General features: G+C 41.0%; 2 protein-coding genes across 2 annotated transcripts; one reads left to right on the forward strand and one right to left on the reverse strand.

Moving 5' to 3' along the window:
• Window positions 1-12,617: 12,617 nt before the first annotated feature.
• Window positions 12,618-14,247, forward strand: rag2 (recombination activating gene 2). The gene has a single exon (XM_072435238.1). The coding sequence runs from the start codon at window positions 12,631-12,633 to the stop codon at window positions 14,245-14,247; it is 1,617 nt and encodes a 538-aa protein (XP_072291339.1). The 5' UTR covers window positions 12,618-12,630.
• Window positions 14,248-16,354: 2,107 nt separating this feature from the next.
• On the reverse strand, window positions 16,355-22,989 carry rag1 (recombination activating 1). The gene is made up of 4 exons (XM_072435095.1): window positions 22,876-22,989; window positions 20,731-21,081; window positions 18,847-19,967; window positions 16,355-18,102 (listed from the first exon to the last, which is right to left on the reverse strand). The coding sequence occupies exons 2-4, from the start codon at window positions 21,057-21,059 to the stop codon at window positions 16,355-16,357; spliced, it is 3,198 nt and encodes a 1,065-aa protein (XP_072291196.1). The 5' UTR covers window positions 21,060-21,081; window positions 22,876-22,989.
• Between the last annotated feature and the right edge of the window lie 325 nt (window positions 22,990-23,314).

Consider the following 23,314-nt stretch of genomic DNA (forward strand, 5'->3'; position numbering starts at 1 on the left):
GATGGAGATGCACGGCACTCTGAGGTCCTGAACTTGTATTTCTTCTGTGCTGATAGAGCCTCTTGTGCAGAGGCTGTTTTGTCTCACCTATGTAACGTTCTTTACAACTTTCTTCACTGCATTGGATCGAATAAACTACATTGCTCTGTTTTTGAGTCGGCAACTTGTCCTTAGGGTGAACCAGTTTTTGTCTTAAAGTGTTTCCTGGTTTAAAATAAACAGGGACTTCGTGTTGTCTAAAAATTCTCTGCAGTTTTTCCGACAGGCCAGACACATAAGGGATAGAAACACCCTTCCTTCTCTGTTCAGTTTCCCTTTTGTCCTGCTTCTTGGTTCTCTTCACTCTGTTGAGAGCCCAAGCGGGGTAACCACAGGCTGAGAGGGCATCTCGGACATGTTTTTCCTCTTTCTTCTTGCCCTCTGAGCTGGTGGGCACACCTTGAGCTCTGTGTTGTAAGGTTCTGATCACACCCAGCTTGTGCTGCAGTGGGTGGTTGGAGCCAAAGAGCAGATACTGGTCTGTGTGTGTAGGTTTCCTATATACTTCTATTTGGAGTTTCCCGTCCTCTCCTCTGATCTTGGAACAATCAAGAAAGGCCAAGCGATTCTCCTTAGCGTCTTCTCTTGTAAACCTGATATGTGGGTCCACAGCATTGATGTGCTCAGAGAAGGTTTCCAGCTCTTGTTCCTTGATTGTTACAAACGTATCATCGACATAGCAAAGCCACAGTTTTGGGGCTATGCCTGAGAATGAGGACAGTGCCTTCCTCTCAAAGTGCTCAATGTACAGGTTGGCCACTATGGGAGAGACGGGCGAGCCCATGGTGGAAAAGAAAGGCAATGTTTTTGTGTATTTTTGAGAAACTATACTTTTTTTTTTACAGGCCAATGGTTAATTTGCCTTATTATACTTCTCAGCCTATTAAGTGTGTGTATGATTTAGACAAGATGATTGCGTTGTGTTTGTTATATGCAAAACACATCCAGCGTCTTATAAATACTATATCTTCTGCCTCAAGCTCTTTTCACAAGTGCCACTCATGTTGAAAGGCATTTAAAGTGCAGAGTTTCGGAGGCAGAACAAGCGCCTGAAAGGGGTTCTGTCTCCAGTACCAGAAGTGCTGGTAATCGGCTGCTGACCCACATGAACTTTTTTCGCTCTTTCATCTGCGTCTCTCTCATCTTCCCCTCACCTCTTCTGCTCTTCTTTACACGTCCTAATTTTGCTCTGAAAACACAGTGCAGAAATCCCAGCTCTGGCCAAGATTCCAAACTCTAAACCACATTCCTCTAACGAAGAATTATGATATAATTGTGTGTGAAATACAACTTGTCTTTTGAAGGTGCTAAAGTTAATTAAAGTGTTATGTTACGCCTTGTGTCTATATATATATATATCTATTAGAACAAACACATTACAAGTAGTAAGTAAGAGTTTTCTGGAGTAGTCCTATAGTGTATCTATAGTGGGTTCTTTATAGCGGTGGCACCTGCACCTGCCCAGAGAAGCCTGTTTTTTACAAGTGCCACAGAGCTGGAGGATGATGGATGGCGCCCTGATCCACCCCTATACTGTATATGCACTTCTTCACCTTGAAGCACACAATAACACTGGATTGTTAGTCTCCCTTGTCATTCCTCCTGATGAGCTGTCTACTCTAAAAATGGCTCCCATGTTGCAGCAAAAGCACAAGTGCAAAAAAAAAAAAAAGATTTACTTATCAATCCCATGTTTTGCTTGTGTTCTTATCTGTCGGCGCAGACAACGAATAGAATTTAGGCTGCCATCCGGTGTGTTCAAACTCATCTAATATCATATTTGCTCACTGTACCAGCCAAACAAATAGCGGTAAACACAAAAAAACATGACATGAAGTGCTCCCTCTAGACAAGCTGCATTTATCATTCAAGATATCATCACTGTACAATCAGCAAAGACAATCAGCCAATGACATCCAACCTGTCGACAAGGAATTGAATGTGTCAGAGAAGAGAAAATGTACAGTATGAACCTGTCTGGGTATCGTGAGGCTTCCATGTCATTTATTACAACCGTGTAAATGAGGAGAAGTTATTTGAGAAACTTCTTTCTCCCAGAATTCACAGTAAGACCATTAGGATGATCGATGGTGATGTGCCCTAACAAGGCCACTATAAATCTGGCGCTTTGTCATAATATAAATTGACCAAAAATATATTTTTGCATGAAAATGAGCTTTTTAATTTGGCTTGTCACATAGAACAATAGAAGGATGACAGAGGGCTTATATTAGGAAACTCTGGGCACCAAAAGGAGGTTTCTATACAGGATAATCAAAAGCTTTCATACACATTTTACTTTGTAGCACAGTAATGGCATGGTTATAGGATGGTTTCAAGAAGTGTTACTGAGTGTGCGTAAACGCATGTATTTATATGTTTTTTGCTCAAAGAAATATGTTAACATTGACCCACATTCCAGCCTAAACCCTGCTTATTTAAGTCAAATCAACCATTCTGAGAAGAATCAGGTTTGTACACCAAACCCAGAAAAAAAAAATATCAGAACTGTATTGGCAACACCTAATTAATTGTAACAAATCCCTAAATCACGTTCAGAATCACAATCACAATCACAATCACAATCACAATCAGAATAGGGATTTATTGCCATTTGTCGATAAACAAAATTTACAGACATAGAAACTTTGTAAAACATTGAAAGAATTCAGAATTCAGCGTTGAAATGGTAATTGTCAAGACCAAACAAATTCACAATCTACTGTCCAAACCTCTCAACAGAGGCTTTACTTTGCTTTGTTAAAATGTAGGGGGGATTTGTTACTCTGGACTGTGTTTGTGATCACTTATAATTAATATCAGATAGCAGAGGCCAAAACTCTGCTTTTGCAAAAAAGTCATTTGTTTATACTCCAAAATGTTCAAAAACATTTTATTCTGGGTACCTTTAGTCATTATTTTCTCTCCCTAGTTTACCAGAGACATACCTGAAATCCTCTACCAGAAAAACATAATCTATTTTTAATAATTGTACTAAATAATCAATATAGTATAATGGTAGACATGGTATTAAAACAAACGGTATCTCCAACCCTGTAATTTAATTATAAAATTCACTTTCATTCATGTCTTCATTGTAATTGTATAAACTATTTGTAGCTGTCTAGTTCAGACCTCTCTTTGGCCCCCTGTGTGCTTTAAATCCAAAGTCTCACTAGTGCAGTCAAAACTAAAAGCCATCCATTTGGACTTGGCCTATACTTACACAAATTGCATCCTATGTGTGGCGGGACGTCACGGCTAACGTCCCAGCAGCACCTGGTCAAACCCCAGAGTATGTGATCCATCCAGGCAGGCCCTCCAGATGCCAGCCTGTCATCGATCTTGCGCTGGAGGTAATTACGGGCTGCTCCGTGTCACAGAAACATCACAACTTTCCTCGACATCTCTGTTCTCTCTGATTTACGCTTACACCAGCACATTCATAATTACACATGCTAATCAAGGTGCGAGGTTCACAGTACGCCGTTCCATTATGTCAGCAGCATCTCACTGTGGCAGCAGACAAATCACTACAGCGCCGTCTGGCACTGACACAAAGGAACATCGACATGCTGAAAAGAAATTGCTATGGGAAAAAATGGAGGGCACTGTAAACAAACTGTAAAACTCATAACAAGGCGATCCCGTGCGCGGTACACTAGGCTAATGCTGCTCATTGCTCCTGCCTCGGATCCAATTCAAGACCAGGCCAACTGGTCCAAAGCCCTTCAACTTTGACATGGCAACATTTAATTTAGGGAGGGTTTGTAGACTTTGCATTTCAAATTTCATAAACCATAAACATGACTCGTCTCAGTATAATGTTCAAATCTTATATTACTTTTACTGATATCGTTTGTAAGCAAAAACATTGGGAAGGACGGCCATGTTGTTCATGGTGTCATTTGGTGTTTTGGTTCGTCAGACAATTATCCAATCACAAAGCAGAATCAGCCTCACATGAGTCCCTCATTTGGGTTGCCAGTGTTCAAATGAACCAACCATCATTCAATGCAACTGGGGCAACCTGTCATGAGCAGTCATGACAGGCTGCCCCAGTTGCATTGAATGATTGGTCAAAGGCAGAGGACAGGGACAGTAAAGGCCAACCTTAACCACCTGCAGCCTCTTGGATCAGTGCAGCCTCTGCAGCTCAACATTAGGCCGGTCCTAAAACTGATTTTAGGACCCGCCTAAAATCAGCCGGTCCTAAAATCAGTTTTAGGAGAAACACTTGTATGTGTCCTCTATCTGCAGATTAAGTCTCTGGAAACACAAGTTCAGCTCTGATTGTGTTTTATTATTTAAGAGTGCAAGCTCTGTAAGGATTTAAAAGGAAAAAAAAACATTACACTTACCTCCACACGGCTAATACAATCGTCCTTAATAATCCTAAATAATAAAAGACACAATTTACTCGTACTCAGTTGCTCAGATGGGGCCACCTATTCAGATTTGAGGGACTAATACTACTATGTTCCATTGTATGACATGAAGCATATCTAGCATTTCTTTAAACACGGCTTTTGTCATTGCTCAAAAACATCTTTAGAGTGCCTTCCTCTTCACAGACCTGTAACTTGGCCTCTTAGTATCTTAACAGGATAGACCCCCTTGTCTCCATGGAGATAGAAATAGAATAGAGAAAATATTATTTTGATCCTGCAATCATGTTCATACCCGCACATAGTCTGGCCTTTACCACTACAGACAAAAAGGAAAGTCTTTGTTGTGGAAGAAAGCCTGAAAATGTGCAGTACAATCAGCGCTAACAGCAGGAGCACTACACAATCTGTATGTTGATAATGCATACAAATTGCAATGCCTACTATTATAAAGGAAATGACTCCCTTAATCATATGCATAATAGTATCTATAGGCCAGTGCATTACAAGTGGATACATAAATGTGCCACAGCGCCGAGACTTCCTTGGATTACTGAAATGTTTGACTTTTACAGAGTTTTCCATTCTATAATTCTTTATTTTTTTTGCACAAATTGTTCAAACTGGGTGACCGTAATTTACTGTCGGAGTCTCGATTAAAGGAATCATTCTCCGTGAAATAGCACTGCAGCCAACTCAAAGCCACCTGTCAATACAGCATGGACAAATTCTACCTCTTTAATTTCAGCATAATCGGGTAAAATAAGGATAAACGACTACAAATGAAGATCCATATGAGCAATTAGCCAGTCTCATTTTGTAATTACAAGAATGCCACTCATGTGTTTTCTGTTTACCGTGAAAATAAGTACCTAGATAAGAGTGAATGTCGAAGGTGCAAGCAGAAAGTGTTATATCACAAAGAAAAAGCATATACTACAGCTATATATGTCTATGTCTTTATATGTCTTTGTCTTGATTGTGTTCAGGAAATAAATATTGCAAGTCTTGTACAATAAGACCTAAAATATGCTGGTAAAATCCATGACGGTCCTAACAGGGCTGACCTCAAGATCTGGAGATGGGTCAAATGCAGGGCTCAATAAAAACAAATGCAATTATAAGAATCTATATGAGGGAAAATAAATGTAATAGTCTAGTCTTTGATGTCCACACATTATGCATTATTCAGGCTTTTTAAACTACTTGTGTTTTTACAGTGGTTTAATGATACATCATAATGTATCTGACTTAACCATGTGCAATACCGTCATATTCATATGAAATTACTGTCGTACTCACATGCAATAATGTCACATTCATATGCACATAACTGATGAAAATAGAGTGTTTATTTATTTTCCCCTCCATTCTTTATTAGGAAATGAGAAGTTTTTGTCTATAGGAGTTTTTGTTTATAAGAGTTTTGTTTTTAAGAGTTCTTCTATTAAGAGTGTTTTTTAAACTTCATATAAGTTATCTGTCCTTTTCCTCTGTATCTACCTGCGTTGCAACAATGACATTTCCCCATGTGTGTACAATGAAGAATTATCTTATCTTATCTTATCTTATATCACACTTTTTCTAAGTCGCTTTACAATTTGACATCACTATTCATTCTCTCCCCTTACTCTATGTCCAAAAGTGTTCTGCATTAGACTGTGCTCCAAACTTTAATGCACTGAAAGTAAAAGTAAAAAGCAGAAGTAACCTTAACCCAGAAGTATGCCCACATTTTGGAAACAATGTTCAAGTGCATATGACACTATGAAACGTTGCAATCAAATTAAACCAATGTTATGTTTCAAGCATTTCAAGCGAAAGCTCAGAGTTGATCTTACTCCGAGAACTCATTCAAGTGGCGTATCACTTTAGAGCATAATCAGGAATGTAATTAATTAAAAACTAAATGTGGCTCCTGCATGCCATTCTTACTTTCACAGGCCACTTTGTCGATTGCAGCAGCGAGCCCTCTAATCAGAATCATGGTCAAATCAATAGCTGGCATCTCTGGAGGTCCTGCTCGCGCTCCAATGTTCACGTCTGAACCCGACTCGACTGTTCTCAAATATCAGAGCGTTTTCAATGCAGAATCAAGCCGCCTGTGGCCTCCTGCAGACCCATAACAGGCACTGGGTCTCACGTCGGCAGGCTTTCTGCAAAGGTGTGATTGAGGCAAATGAAGGTAGAATGTAATGTATTGAGGTCAGAGCCTGATCACTTGTTCTGACAGATGCAGCGCTCAGAGAATGTGTGAGTTTGTTCTAATGGAGAAAGGAGCTTGGGCTTTTTTTTATTTTTCTACTGCCAAATTATATTAGTGTGATCTGGATAGTTTCAAACTCAATTTAAATTTTTAAGAAAAACACTTGAAATGTGTTTACGTTTAATATGTGAAGTTACAACATTAGCATCTATTTTCAATACTAGTTTCAGTGTCAGTTGGTGTCTGTTTTAATTGATTTTTTGACAGTCCTATGCATTCTTCCAGATATGTTTCATGAGCACTAGCCTTGAGACATATAAATAATACTTTGAGCCAATGTTATGCTAAACAGTATGTGTATAATCCTCCTTGAAAACACACATGCACATTTATTCAGTGTCACTCTTTGCACCGCTCGTTCCCCTTAATGTCTGTGTCTGCAGGTATGATCCATGAATCTCCTCTGTTTCTCTCTCTGTAAATGTTATCAATAGTAGCACCTGCAATTGAATAAGATATATACCGTTACTTCAATACTGTAGAACATTCCAGTCAAACTTGTGTCATCCGTTGCAGTTGCAGCTTCCACTGCTGTTGTTGATGCCTAGACACATTTCATGCTATCTTAGGCTTTGAGGTATTTCAAAGACACATTTAAGTTATACTCCAGTAAATGCCGAGACTAAGCTGTCCAAAGGCCAAATAATTTATTTTAGGACCTTTCAAAGCAGAAACCATCAAACTATTTGGTTGATCCTAGCAACATGCAATTTCACTGGAAAGCTGCCATGCACCTCTACTTCTATTAGAGCTGGGCAGCCAGACTACATGCTCCAGGCACTTATTGGCTTACAACTCATCTTTACATTGGCATTACAACATACCAGGCACAGTGCATGAACTGTGGCAACGGCCAAGCCAGGGAAGGGTGACCTGAAATGGCCGCTGAGGAGATTTGCTCAAGGACTCTGGAGTTTTTACATTTGCTGTAGTGCCAGAATAGAAGAGTCAGGCTGCAACTTTGGCCCGGCGCCACTCCACCGGGCACCCAAATCCTCAGCTCACCTCCACACAGGAAGGACAACAAAGGAACAGCATTTAGTAGAGAACAATAGAGCAAAGAGGATGCTGGATTTCAAGCTGTGTCGCAGTGAACATGATCCCCATTCTCCTTCTTCTTTCATTCACTTCCCGTTCTCTTTGTATTTTTATACTAGCTTTACTTGGATTACAGTAAAATGTGTTCTATTTTTTTCCAAGTGTAAATATCCAGCCAGAAGTCACAGAGAGAAGACGGAAGGGAAATAACTCTGGCAGCAAAACAAACATTTGGCAACCCGTGTTCCATTTGTTTGGTTTAAGCTACTAAAAGACTGAGGGGAAGAGGAGTGTGGAGCCGCAGAGGTAATGCACACTAGATTTATTACAACATTTTCAGTGAAATCAGGAGCCTGCTGTGAGCGCAAATAAGGCTAAGGAGATTAGTTTGAATAGGAAAGGGAAAAGTATTAAAAGGACTATACTTTACTTAACTGCTGAATGGCCTAGTGGACAGGTTGCAATGTGCATTATTCATTTAAAGTCTAAACAGAAGTCTGCATTGCCACATGCATTAGCATTATAAACAGAAATTAGAATAAAATATGATGTTTGTGTGTGTGTTGTTTGAGAGTGATGACAATATAGTATTGTTTATATGGCAATTCAACGATTCAAAACACAATTATATCTTTCGGAATGTCAAAAACTCTTCAAAATGTCACCTATTAACAAGAAGCTTAAACCCATGAATAGACTTTGATTGGCTGTGAACTGACGTTGATCTATGGGAGCGGATTGGGCCTGACAACTTTACAAACCTGCAATTGAACTCACAAAAACCTAAATCAAACCATGATTAAAGAAACAACCCAAAAAGACTTACCTTACCTCAAACCTTGACTGTTTTATTTTGGCTTTACTTGAGAGTCCCAACAGCACAAATGCATTACACATTTTTTTAGAATCAGACTTTGATTTGACAGCTGAGGAAAGTGTAGTTTATTTCCCAACATAAAATTCATTGCGCCGTATTTATATTTAATGTGCCTACTGTGCAGTTATTATTTATGAGAGCACAAAGCAGTGTTTCAGATCAAGTACAATAAGTCGCTCCGATTCAAACTCTTTCAGGGAGCTCTGTGATGTGTCTACAGAGGATCTCCACTGGAACTACAAGGAGAAATCTTGATGCATTTTAACACAGGGATCTGATCACAAAGGTTCCCGCTGTTTGAAAGAGGTACGTGTCACGATTTGAAAGCCGGTGATGTAACTGTTAAAACTATCCAAATGAAGGTATTTTGTTACTAATTGTATGCACTAGAATTCAAACTTGACACAACATTGCCTTTAGTTTGTGTTAATTAAGCCTGAATTGGGTTGGACTTTGCTCTGACACTTGTTTTTTTCTGGGAATATTTAATGTTAGTTGGATAAATAGCATAAAATAAACATTTTAAAAATGCTTTATTGTTTCCTCATTAAAAAATATATATAATAATTAACATACCTTGCTTCATTCATGCTTGTTTCATTAATCCTGTCGACTGAGCTCTCAAATATCCTCTGTTTGGACTTTTTCTAGATTATCTTTCAGGTAAAAATATGAGCGTCCAAAAATAAACCATTACCGGACTCAGTCTGCGGTCAAATGGAGTTTGGCTCAAATGCATGGCTTGATTGTTTTTTATGTTGTCTAGCAGCTTCATAAAGACAAATATTAATATGAATTGTTCCTTCCTGGTAGCAGATCGGGCTCCAACACTAAATTTATCTTTGCAAACCAAGTGTGTTTTCCAGATACATACAATATTTTAAGTTAGAAAAGTGAATACTATACCCAGAGCGAACACAAGTATGTTTAAAAGCCACAAGAATGCATAATGTCCACTTTAAAATGGATTATTAGAGCTTTATGGTGTTGATGAAAAACACCAGCAGGACAAGGCTGCATACAAGTGACATTGACAACATTATTATGGCTCTTTCCATTTTGTGGACTTCTGTTTGAAATGTCAATCTCTCTGGTTGTCTCAATGTTTCATCATCTTGTCTCTTGAACATTACTTCTTGTGTGTACAAATCAACTTCAACTTTGTTTTGAATTTTAAGTATTTTGGCAAACAGCAATAATGTTTTTGGAGACTCAATTTTGACATTATTTTATAGAGAACTTACTTTACTCTTCAGTTAAGCTAATTTACATTTTAGCTAAGATCTTGACACAATCCTCACTTACATGAAAACACACTGACTTTTGTTTTTTTCCTGCCACTCAAACCCTTCTCACAGGAACTTTGTCTTGATTACTGAAAACTCAACAATGTCTCACTCCTCACACAATAAAAAGTGGTGCAAAATTAACCAGAACTGTGTTAGAACTGCCCCACCGGCATTACGTTACCAATTACCACAAGGGGAGCAATTAGCCCAGCATTAAATAGTGATGAAGTCGACTGCACAGCAATGATCCCGAACATCAGAGCTGTCAGAGCGCCATCCGTCAAACGCAAGCTTCGGGGCGCCAACAGTCAAGCAGTCATACATTACCGCCGATAGGAACAGGTGCCGCACTACATTCTAATGACTTTGTTCTATCAATTATGTACAGACTCGGGGTCCGCCACATACCGCCCCCGCTCACTGCTTTGTCCCTGCTGTGTTTCTGTGTCTAACGCCTTAAACAACCTCTAAAAGTGTATTTTTCTAAGGATGAGGTTTTTTTTGGCAGATTCTCTCTTTAATATTATTATGCAGATTGCACTTGACATATGAAATCATGCATGTTTTTGTTTTGCCTGCTTTCGACACAGGTGGTGTGTGCAACGGTCTTCCAGGCACTTGTGGTTTTTAGCACAGAAACACTTCCATGCTGAGTGAGAGACATCTGCTGCCAGTTCACATGGTCTCTAGTGTTCAGAGTGCTTGTATGTTGGAGAGGAAAACGCAACATTCAACACTTAATGTTGTCTTGGATCAGTCAAAGAACTGCAATTGAGACATGGATTTATCTAATTTGTGTGTCTGTTGTGGTATTTATTATTCATAGTGCTCGATGTGCCTGTATTGGAATGTCAGGAGACTGCACTTTGCTGGAGTACTGCAGTTTCTGTGTTTTTTTTATCAAGATTTTTTGAAAGCAACATTCATGCAATAAAAAACAAGATTGATATTAAAGTAGACTAGACTAGTAGCAAATATATTTAAGGCTAAGGAGCTATTATGTATAATAAGTGGCTTAGACTGTGGTCGTGTACAGTCTTGTGTTTGGCTTCTTCACATTAACTTTTATACATTTAGATTAGATTAGATTTAGAAAAAAATGTTTGAGCTTTACATAAATCTGGTAATTATAGAAATACATAGAAGGTCAGAAGAAAAGCTGTACACAATAAAGTGATTGTTTTAGCTAATTATCATCAAAGACTTAACTCAGCTCTGCACCGTTTATCAACTGTTCAACATTTATGATTTGAAAGCACTTTGAGCACATATTTATAAGGAAAACATATATTATCGGGGTAAATTTACATGATGGTACCTAAAGTGTACCAATGCATCTCCACAAAATGTTGCCTGTATCATTGCTGACTCCTGCAGAATCAATGAACGAAGCAAACGCTGTTCATCTAAGTTGAGGGAAGTTGGATTTTGTTCGAAATGATGATGACCTACGAGTTTGATCGTTTCATGCATCACTGACATAAACCTGATTGTACAAGTCTGTCTGAGGGTTTGACACCTGAGATGTGGGTTAGTAACAGTGGTGACCAGACTATAAATACAAAGGAGTTCAGTCAGGGCACACGAGGCAACCGTTATATAGAGAAATTCTAGTTTATTCACTTCTGTACAAATAGTTGAACTCACACTCTGGCCTAGTATCTCCTGTTACAAGCGATTGTGGCTGATCTCATTGATGTGACTCTACAGGCACTGAGGCGGCACCTGCCACTAAGCTGCAGTCACACACAGTTAACCTCAAAGTCTGGAAGTGTTTGTGAAGCACCCAAGCCTTACAAATTCTCCCACTGTCTCCCTTTGTTAGAGTGAAGTGACATAACAGTCACTCGAAAACCGGCAACGCTCACTCTCTGGCCTTAAGGTAAGCAAACGGAACATTTCAAATGCTAATTTTAATGTTTTGTGTTGTCCAAAACTTAGCACTTGTCTAGAAATTACCGGTATGTAAAACATCAATTGTATTTGACTCAGAGGCTAATGAGGCCGTAACTGTCAATGAATTAGTGTTGTACAAGTCAGTGGACATAATAATGAACGAAAGGGAATAGATGAGGGAATCGCTCAGTAAAGGAAATGCAGTGAGTAATTCACCTTATCAATGCTGTTAATTTATAATTTGATGGTAGAAATTACAGTGCAGAATGTAGCCATGCCACTTGTTTAGCTGCTATGTACGTTAACTGTGCACCTGAAATATTGCTCTTCACATTTTAGTGTCGTCTTTTCTTAGAGGCATAGAATATTTATAAGTAAGTATAGAGAAAATAGCTTAAATATGTGTTCATGTACGCTTCAGATATTACATTATAGTCGATATGATGCCACATCTGCTAGATATGGTGCCACATCAGCCGGTGAGAATGCATTTTCTACGCAAATTATTATTATTCCCACACAGTTGGCCGTCACAGTGTGTGTCCTATTTATTTCCTTTTAAAACCTATTTTAGTGTGTCCTTAATGGAAAGAAAATCATATTCTGGTAGATTTTTGTTAAAGTTCAAGGGTCTGTGCCACCCCTTGGGAATTACCCCCTTTAGTAGTAGATCCGCCCCTTTTCTTACCAGCCAAGAGGCAAACTCCAGCCTGATGTTATGTTGAATGTTTTCCCTTTGCTGTGATCATAACAGGAAATCAACATTTAAAAGGCCCTTCTGAAAACAATCGGCAGCTGACTGACAAGTGTTGTTTTGTTGCAGGCACCTGGCGTACTATGACTCTGCAGCCATTAACTCCAGTCAACTGTGCCGGCTTATTACAACCAGGCTGCTCTCTGCTGCAGCTGGACAGCGAGGTGCTTTTGTTTGGTCAAAAAGGCTGGCCCAAGCGTTCGTGTCCGACGGGGATTTTCAGCATACGGCTCAAAAATGAAGAGATGAAGCTAAGACCCATCACCTTCTCAAGTGACTCCTGCTACCTTCCCCCATTACGGTGCCCCGCTGTTTGCCGCCTTGACCCTTATGATGGCTTACCTGAAAGCTACCTCATTCATGGCGGTCGCACCCCAAACAATGAGATCTCTTCAAGCTTATATGTCCTCACCGTCGATAGTCGTGGGTGCAATCGTAAACTCACATTGAAATGCAAGGAAAAAGAATTGGTGGGTGACGTTCCGAGCGCAAGATATGGCCATAGTCTTAACGTTGTTCAAAGTCGAGGAAAAACAGCTTATGTCATGTTCGGAGGACGGTCGTACATGCTGGGATTGGAACGCACGACGGAAAATTGGAACAGCGTCGTAGATTGTCCACCACAAGTCTTCTTATTTGAGTTAGAATTCGGTTGTGTCACAGCTCACTCCATTCCCAAAATCCAAGACGGTCAATCCTTCCACGTGTCAATCGCAAGAGAAGATTGCGTCTACTTCATAGGCGGTCACTCTATAACTTCAGATTCAAGACCTGCAAGGCTTTTTAGATTGCGTGTTGAACTCCTTCAAGGAAGCCCACTGATTTCTTGCCAATCGTTAGACTCTGGAACGTCCATCTCCAGTGCGATCATCACCCGTACAGGTTCAATGCATAAGTACATTATCTTAGGAGGCTACCAGTTTGATTCACAAAAGAGAATGGAGTGTACTGCAGTGACTTTGGATGAAAAGGGAATCCATTTTGAATCTTTGGAAGCACCAAAGTGGACCCCAGATGTCAGTCATAGCCGCACTTGGTACGGTGGTAGCACTGGGGCGGGTAAAGCGTTGCTAGTAGTACCGATAGAAGGAAGGGCGAGCCAAAATGAGACGCACTGCCTTTATAAAGTTAGTTTTCAATCGCAAGAGGAAGCAGAGGAGAACAGACAAGACGCGACTCAGGGTTGTAGTCAAGAGTCCACAGATTTTGATGAATCTCCTCCTCTTGAAGATTCGGAGGAACTGTACTTTGGGCGTGACCCGCATGAATTGGAAGACAGCTCAGATGAAGACGATGATAAGTATAAAGAGGATGACGAAGAGGATGAATCCCAAACAGGGTACTGGGTCAAATGCTGCCTTGGTTGTCAAATTGATCCAAACACATGGGAGCCGTACTACTCTACAGAGCTGCATCGTCCGGCCATGATCTTCTGCTCAAGAGGAGAGGAGGGGCACTGGGTCCACGCACAGTGCATGGAGCTGTCAGAGAGCCTGCTGTTGAAATTATCCCTGGGTAATAAGAAGTACTTTTGCCAGGACCATGGGGGGCTTCCCTACCAGGAAGAGACCCCTCCACGACCACAACTCGAGCTGTCCGTGAAAAAGAAGCCCATGAAAGTGAAGCTCAGGAGAATGCCGCTTACAATAAACATGAAACCAGTCAAAAAGAGTTTCTGCAAAAGACTGTTCCATGATTAGTTTGATTTAATTTCAAGTTTCATTTCTACTGTTTGAGTGTTGCTATGTACACACACAAACACACACACGCACACACACACACAAACGCACGCGCACACACACACACACAAACAAACGCACACACAAATGCACGCACGCGCACAAACACACACAAACACACGCACACACACACTCACACACACAAACAAACACACACACGCACACACCGTGGTATAACATAATTTTGATGATTTGATGATTCTGGCTGTGACTTGTCTAATTGACGAAACAATAAAAATCTCTCCCCAGTGAATACCAGATGCTCCAATGTGTCCAAATGTTATTTTATCCAGATTTAGATTAAATGTACTTCTCCATGAAACTAATGTTGAGGTTGTTAATGGCACTGGTTTGTTTTAGATATTGTATATAACACACATAAAATGTATGTTTGTGGAGTTTTAGTGACAGTTCTATATGTAATGAAAGCGGAATTATGTAGATGTTTTGTTTTTTGTTTTGTTTTTTCATAAAATGAAAATGTGAAATGTTCAAATAAAGTTTTCTTGAAGACAATGCCTTGCTGTAAAGAATACTTTTTAACAAATGTTCTTTTGTGGCCATACATATGCTACACTACTACCTTCAGGGCACTATCTAACTATATATCTATCTATTTATTTATTTAATATAATTATGTGAATATATCTTGTTATATATATTTAAATTCAGAAGTGACAGTATATTTTGCGGATGCATGAAGAGTATAAAAACAGACACGAATATTGACCTGTTCATTCTTTATTTGTGTTCACTATAAACTCACATTTCACCAAACACTGCAGAATATCAGATGAGATACAAATTAAATAAACAGCTGGTGTCCAACTGCACTATTATTTATTCAAGAAACATTTCCCTTATCAGTTCCACTTTGTCATATTTAATTCAACATAAGTGCTTTTAATGTAGCATCATGTTTTAACAATAGCATATGCACTGTGTGAGGGGAAATAAATGACAGAAAACTGTGAGAAGTCTGTCTAACATTGTGAAATTAAAAATGTTTTTCCTCAACAAAACAAAACTGCTATTAAGTATGATGTGGTAACACAAAATGAGGCAATAGATGTCAGAAAGTGAACAAGTGAGTCATCCATCAACATTCAACAGCTAAATACAAAAGTTGCTGCAATACCAAACATGCAGTTATTATGGGGTGGGCCTCCGCCAAAAATATATTTCACTGCTGTCATGTGTGTTAAATTATGACAGTACAATAAAATAAAACATTCCATCAAATGCTGAATGTAAAATTGCCTGTCACAATTGGAACGAGCTGGGACAGAGACAAAGACAATACAATCAATCAATCAATTCAGTTTAAATCAAGTCTTTAGAGTTTCTGCCCTTTTTCCTGTCAGGCATCCCAAGAAAGAAATCAAACAAGCCAGGTTAGCAGAAAGCATAGTCAATGTGGCAATAAAAGCACACATTTTAGTTTATCATATCAACAAAAAGGTCAGTAGATTTATTATCATTTTAAGGAATACAAATAATCCATCTTCCACAGTGCAGAGATAACAATTGGTTCAGAGTTACCTAACATCTCCCCTCTGGGCTTCGCCGATAAAGCTCTAAAGTAATCTTCTTTTGAGGGCCCTCGCAAAACAAAGAACATTCAGGTCTCTGTGATTCCATTTTGTCTTGGGCAAAATGATATATTAATACAGTGGCCGCAAATGTGCTCTGTTAAATGCAATTTCCCCTCTATGACTTACAGAGCTTTCATAAATATCCACCACCCATATAAATTCCTAAATGTGACAAATTGTTGCAATACAATAAAGCGTGTCATATTTCACCAAAAACTCTTTTCTGCAGCAGGCTGGGAGAAAAGGATATGTGTTATATATATATATATATATATATATATATATATATATATATATATAGGATTTAGGAATTTATATGGCAAGTATATGTCAAGTAATCACCTGTAAGTGGTAGTAACTTTAGGCCCAGAAAATTTAAAAATACTATTTGTTCCAGTAACAGTAAGACATAGATTAGACTACAGTACACAACTTGAACATGGACATTTTTGTCATATATTTAACACAATCAACTAAAAGTCTGTGATATCTAGAGACATCTCTTCTTCATGTCTAACATCTTCTGGGTCAATGACAGCCTGCAGAGCTTTTGCTGAGTCCTTATGTGCTTCCATAAACTTTTGCAAGTACTTGGACGTGTACAGCCAATGATGCTTCAGCACATCCTCTAACTCAAAAGATTTAGACTGACGTGCATTCATTTTCCTAAACCTCCTGAACAGTTTGTTTGCCGACTCATTCCCCTCACTGGCCCATGCCCCAATGGACCCATCTCTCTCGATAATTTCTGGGACGTGGGCCAGGGTCTTGTGCAGGTAATTGGTTATTTTCCCATTGTACCTATATTTGAAGGTGGAGGAGAGGAGGTCGGCAAATCTCTGGGAGTTGAAGCTGTATCGGCACAACTGGTCGGGGCACTCCTTTGCGGGGCAGGTGGCTCTCCAGACGGGCTTCATCTGGATATACAATCTCATGAGCTCCCTCAAGGCCTCCCTCCGCTCCTCTGTGGGCACCAGCTCGCACACGGCCTCTGCAGCCTCCTGGGTCATCAGCTTGCGAGCATAGTTTCCATTCATCCTCATTACAGGCTTGAGCCGGAGCTTCTTCCTCAGTTGTTTATCCAGGGCCGTTCTCCAGCTGCGCCGTTCTTCCCGACTGGGGTTAGCCTTCGCATACACCTGCCCGATCTCATCCTGGAAGATTTTGTAGAACTCCGTGGCGTTGCCGATGTCGCAGTGCAAAGCGTCAAGAGTCGGTTGGGTCTCCATGAAGGGTTTTGCGGAAACACCTTTAACCCTATCTCGGAGCTCGTCTACGGACTCAGAGTAAGGATTTTTCCTCCAGATTTCGTAGCGCTCCAAATTTTCCTCGTGGCTGCGTGTGATGGAGTGCAGAACCATATTTTTAGAGGCTTCAGAGCGAGTGGTGTCACAGAGGGTGCAGACATAGGTGGACCCTGACGCCTCGAGCCCCTCCATCTCACGCACCATCTTCTCATCATAACCTGTCCCCCTGAAGTGGAAACGGAACGACCGAGGGAGACCGCCGATGGATAGAATGAGTCTGCTTTCTTTCATTGCTTTGCGTTCTGCCACTACAGGCGCCAAAACAGCAGTGAGGGTCTCGTGGTCGGATTCATCAACAAACGTGAGGCAGAGGGGCTTACAGGACAGCTCCGAGTTTGGTTTGGATTCCGTGAAGATGGTCACCTCCCCCGCCTTGTCATCGCTCACCAAAGTCACTGACATTATAGTGAAGGAGAAACGAACAGCTTTCTCTGGAACAGCAGGTCCTCCTCCATGCTTTTCGCTGACATCACCCATGCCATCGCACGACTCCTTGATCATGACACTGAAGCCTGAGGTGCACTCGCTGTCATCCAGTTCACTGTCTCTCAGTCCCTCCATAATGTCCTCCTCGAGATCTTTGAGCGCAGACACCAGCGCCACATCGTAACGAAAGCGGCGAGTGATTGTGTCAGCGGGGGCATCATCCAACGACGACGTCCATCCCGAGAGACCATTAATAATGCCCACGTTGCAGCATGGGGAGACATTTTTGAGAGCCGGCTGCCATTCAAAGTCATGGAAACCGGGCAGGAGCTCTTTCTCTGCAGCTCTGAGAGAGTGCAGGGGCTGAAAGATCTGGCGTCCGCTGGTGGCTTTGACGGTGCGGTACATTTTGTGGTACTGGCTGCAGCTGAGGAAAGTGTTTACCCGAATGGCCAAGCACACAGCGGGATGCAGACTGAAACCTCGACCTGAGGAGAGAAGAATGAAAAACATATAAATAGGTAGAAAAATCCCAAAGAATATACAAGAAAGGGACTTAAGAGAAATATTTAACACAGAGCATTCAGTGTATGTTCTTATATTACACATTTGGAGTCTTTTATACTTTTAGGAGAGAGACCTTTTTGGAACGTATCACTCTAATGTGAATATATCATTGTCCGTTCTGTGATTACAAAATTCAATATTTCCTAATTCCACAATGTTATAACAGGGCAGAGGGGTAAAACGGTGATGCTGGCAAATGTGATGTATTGGCTAGAGATGAAAACAGACAGCAGCTGGCTTCTATTCCCCAGAGAGGGCCATGCCGCTGTCTGTGTAATTTGCAGATACAAGCACGGCTGATGTTGTTTTGATTCTAACAGGCCCTTCACGAGAGTTGTTATTGTGCATTAAAGGGAGTGTGAGAAAGGGAGAGTGACAGACAGGCAGCAAGACAGTCACACTGGGTAGAAAAAGGAGGGAGGGAGGAGAGGGGAGGAGGAGGGAAGCCAGTGGCACTTCAAAAGACAGGCGTGGACAACAATGAAACACTTTTCAATCCAAAATCTTAGAAAACTTTCTCTTCCCCCCTAAGAACTTTTTCAGCTCTTTGTTATTTATGAGTCAACCAGATTCAATTTAAAATAACTAGCAAATAATATATTTTCTTGTGAGTGTGACAGACATTTTTAGAGTTATCAAACGAAGGCTTGGTAATGTCTTCTTACCTTGCATCAAGGCCTCCAGCTCGTCAGCCTGCCTGTGCTCGTTGCCAGAACGCAGAGCCAGCAGGAAAAGTGTCAGACACACAGCCTTCACATCACCACCTTCCTCTTTATCCGCGAATACTCTTACTTGGTTCTTCAGCTCCTTTAGCCGGTGCTTCTGTGCACGTCGCGTTAGAGATAGCAGGTGTTGACGAGGTCTTCCCCCCTTATTGATTAGCAGGTAGTCCACTTCTGATGGCTTCTCTTGCTGATCTCCCAGTTCGTGCCCCTGACAATGTGTTTTAAATGAGTCCAGCCTTACATGCTCGCTACAGCCTCGAGGGCAGAGCAGAGGCAGAGAATGTAGAGCTGATAAAAAGTTGTTGGCAGGCGGGGAGAGGTCATTCAAGGTACAGGATGAATTGCAAGCCGGGCAGCGGGATCCAAGCACGTGAGTGTATTTTGTGATACAGCTGCGGCAGAAGAGGTGCCCGCAGGGAGACTGGAGCGGGTCAGAGAGCAGGTGGTCACATACCGCGCAGGTGAAAGCAAAAAGGAAGTCAACCGGAAGGCCTTCAGAGACCAGCTGGGCACTCAGGTGGTCCCTCTGACAGTGGGTGATATTTCTCACCCATTGCTCTCTCTGGACACTGGCTTTTTTACAATCCCTGAGCACTGAGCTGTGGTTATGTTCTCCAAATGGTTTCAAAACTCGCCTCTGACCAATTACAATGCTGTCACTGTACTCCCACCTGCTTCGTTTGGGCAAGCTGTGTGCCCGAGGGAGCACTATTCTCCTCTTCCTTCCAGTTCGTTGGAACGAAGTCTTCCTGGGGGAACAGAGGTTGCAGTGGGAGGAGTGAGGCTTCCAATCTGGGATTTTGGTCTGAGAAAAGCTGCAAAAACCGCCTCCTCGCATGACTACCATCCAGCAGCGATGGCAGAAAGACAGAGGGTGCACTGCTTCAATGTCCTCAGCCACGTCCACTTTAAATACTTTGTGGATGACCTCTGGCCAGGTTGTGAACCGGCAGCCCATTTTACGGAGCGTAGTTCTGCTCACATTATCAAGCTCACCATGGACTTCGTGTGCTGGCCCTTTGACTTTCAGCTGAACTGTCCCACATAAACGACACAGTGATCTGCAGATAACAAATAAATGTAAATAATAATTGAAAAATAGTCATCTTTACCATGCTTTAAACATATGCAAATGCAAGTGAATGGAATCCATTTATTTATATTATAAGCCAAAGATTTCGAGAAGCAGTTAAACTCGTATTTTAACACCTGCTAACATTTCAGTCACTTCTGTACTTCAGTGTACATGAGCATGCACAAATTGTATTAAGAGTTGGAAAACATGCTTGAAGCCAATTACCAATTTTCAGAACTGTGTAACAATAAGATTCAATATTTATGGAAATCCCGTGACTTTCGTAATTATTTCGCCTGCTGCCCACTCCAATACAAGCTACAATTGAAAGGCTATTACATTTTACTCTTTTTTTTAAAGATTATTTTGACCCGAAGGCTTTATCAGACAGGAAAGGTAAGTGTGAAATGGGGGATGAGATAAAAGGGAGGACATGCAGTAAATTGTCGGAGTCGGGATTCAAACTCACGACACTGCGGCCGGCTGCACTTGGAGCCTTGCAGTACTCATTTTACTCGTAATCTAAAGTATTGTAGAGAAAGACTCAGTTGTCCAGATGACTACAACTGAATATTTTTCTACAATGGAACATTCCGGGACAAATGAGGGATTACACCAACATTAATCAAAAGTACATTATTTGGCCATAAACTATTTAATGTAATTCAATATTATAGGATTTTTGCTGGTCTATAACCACACAGACCTTGTACATGTTAGTGGTGTTTTGCATTGAGTAGTTTGATTACCTGAGGTGGTTCATGTGGGTGTCCATCTCCTGCAGTTTCCGATCCACCCTCCGACCGGGCCCCTCCACATTCTCCTTACTCTTCCCTCCAAGGCACAGTCTCATAACGCTGCCTCGGCTCAAACCATTATCTATATTTGGAGCCACGGACAAGGAGCTCCCCAACGGCTCCTCTTTATCCAAATGCGTCTCCACAGGCAGGGGGGCTTTCTCCATGGACCTCACCCTAAACAGTTTGAGCTTCCACTGAGAATACTCGGATTGGGGATGGCTCAGCTCATCCGGCACAGAGGATCTGGGGCCACCTGTCCCGCGGTCCCAGTCTGTCATTTTGGAGGCCCTGTATTCTGTCCTGTAACAGAGGGAGAAAGGAAATTCAGGGCAAACATAATTTCAGCTCCCCTTTGGCTATTTGAGATTTCAACTCTTCACCGTGTCTCCAGTGCGTTCTTACAGCTCAGCCATCGATTCTAAATGCGTTGTTTGATTTTGTTTGACTTTGCACACACTTCTGGAACAGTGACTCGGGAGGAAGAGGGGTTGTCGAGTCATTGTAAGGCGCGCAGCAACCAGGGCACATATTCGTTCTTGGGAAAGGCACTTCACTCATATTGCCTATAAATGAATGTGTTGTGTAGCTATCAAGGTATTATGAGGAGTGAATCAATATGAAATGTAAAACCCAGAAAGGTGTATAAATCTAGATAGTTCTTTCTTCAAAAACTTGCACAAAAAGCTCCCATTTCTCCAATAACTCAAAAAGCCATTGTAATTTTTCTCCACCTCTATCATTGTAAAGCTGTCGATCATATACAGTATCCGTTTTCTTGGTTCTGGTGACTATTGGAGCCCAGAGAATGAAGATGTACAAGAATTTGACAATACCTCAAAGAAAACATCGTATTGATTAAGAGTCACAATGACTTATTTTGAACGCCACCGATTTTTATTTAGGGGTCATTTTTCAACCGACAAGTGCCCTGATATGTACATGCTGACATCAGTGATAGTGTCGTGGTAGAACTTATTACATCTCCTCCATCTCGCTTCCATTATCTGCTCAGACAATAAAGCACCAGATCTCCCCATATTGTCACGGCTTCCTACAGCAAACCCGCAGAGAAAAATGTGTCATTTGGAAATCTTAAATTCAATGAGTACAACCATTTTAACTAACTAAAGCTTTCAATGATTTTTACTTTGTAATGTAAAAGTATAACATCATGTGAAGTGAACCACAATTGTTTGTTGTTCATGCCTGTTACTGCATATAACTTCAACTTAAAGGTGCACTATGTATTTTTCTAGGGTTGGCTACTCGTTTGCCTCAATTGAGATGTTATTGTATTGTCTGGCTTTATGGCATTTAACAAATCTATCTCCATGGAGACAAGCAGGGGACACCACTAAGACAAGTTACAGGTCAGATCTGTGGAGAGGCGGGCTCGCTCATGGAAAAAAATGTGTGCGTTTCAAGGCATTTTATTTTTTTTGCAACAAAAGTACCTGTACTAAAAGCAATAAATAAAATTCAGAAAAAATTACAACAATCAATCAATCAATCAAACAATCAATAACTTGAATTAATCCAAAAAGGACAATTCAGTTTGGTTTTCTCTTGTCAATAATAACATTATTAAAATAATTTACATACAGCCACATACAACATAAAACCTGTTAGGGCTCCAGGGGACACAATAGCAAAGATCGACAATGTATAAGTTAGAATAAGGCATAAAACAAATTGCATATTAGTTAGTCTTTAAACTTCCAAGACACAGTAGGTGAAGTGCTTTTCCGATGGACACAATGACAGTATATAGCAGTATGCTATTGATGATAACAAGGACCTGACCACAAACCGCCCCATCAGTAAATAACAAGTTCAACTCATGTGTCATGTTTCTAGCTTCCATTACATTAGACAACCAAGAACAGATGTAAATGTATATATATTTTTTTTTTTGGTCAAAGCTTACCCCTGCGTATTTATCAGATTCCAAAAGCGTCCGTCTAGCCATCTTTCTCGTCCTCAAAATGTCAAAAATCACAGAATGCTACATTGCCCGGCAGTGTCTTTACCCCTGAAGTTCCCTTTAAAACTAACAGCTGAGTCTTTGTGCATGCGTCTCATCTGGCTTCTTACCTTGTTTTTCTATCTCAGCTGGCATCAGCACCCTCGGGGACCTCTCTCTGCATGGGAGCACAGGGGAAGCCCAAGAGCCAGGCCGGGCCGCAGAGCACTGACATACAAGGCAGATACTGCATATGGGTGCTGGCACAGTTGTGGAGATGTTGTTCCATGACTGAAGGATCGCCTGTATTTATACCCTTCCACCAACGGGATCAACAGTCAACCCCAGCCACCTGATGGAGGCAGCTGATTTTCTAGGGAGGGGAGAAAACAAGGTCAAACCGTAACTGTTAGACACTTGTTCTGAATCCATTACACACAAAAACAGAACACAACAGAACTCCTCAGCCGGAGACTCTTTTATCACCTCTTTCACATCCATCTGCAGGTTGACCTCACCCAGGTGGCTCACTAGGGCTGAGGTGCAGTTAGACATACTGACAAGCACTGC

This window comes from Eucyclogobius newberryi, unplaced genomic scaffold, assembly GCF_026437365.1.
Source record: "Eucyclogobius newberryi isolate DKJ021-1_F unplaced genomic scaffold, fEucNew1.0.hap1 SCAF_7, whole genome shotgun sequence".
Classification (NCBI taxonomy): domain Eukaryota; kingdom Metazoa; phylum Chordata; class Actinopteri; order Gobiiformes; family Gobiidae; genus Eucyclogobius; species Eucyclogobius newberryi.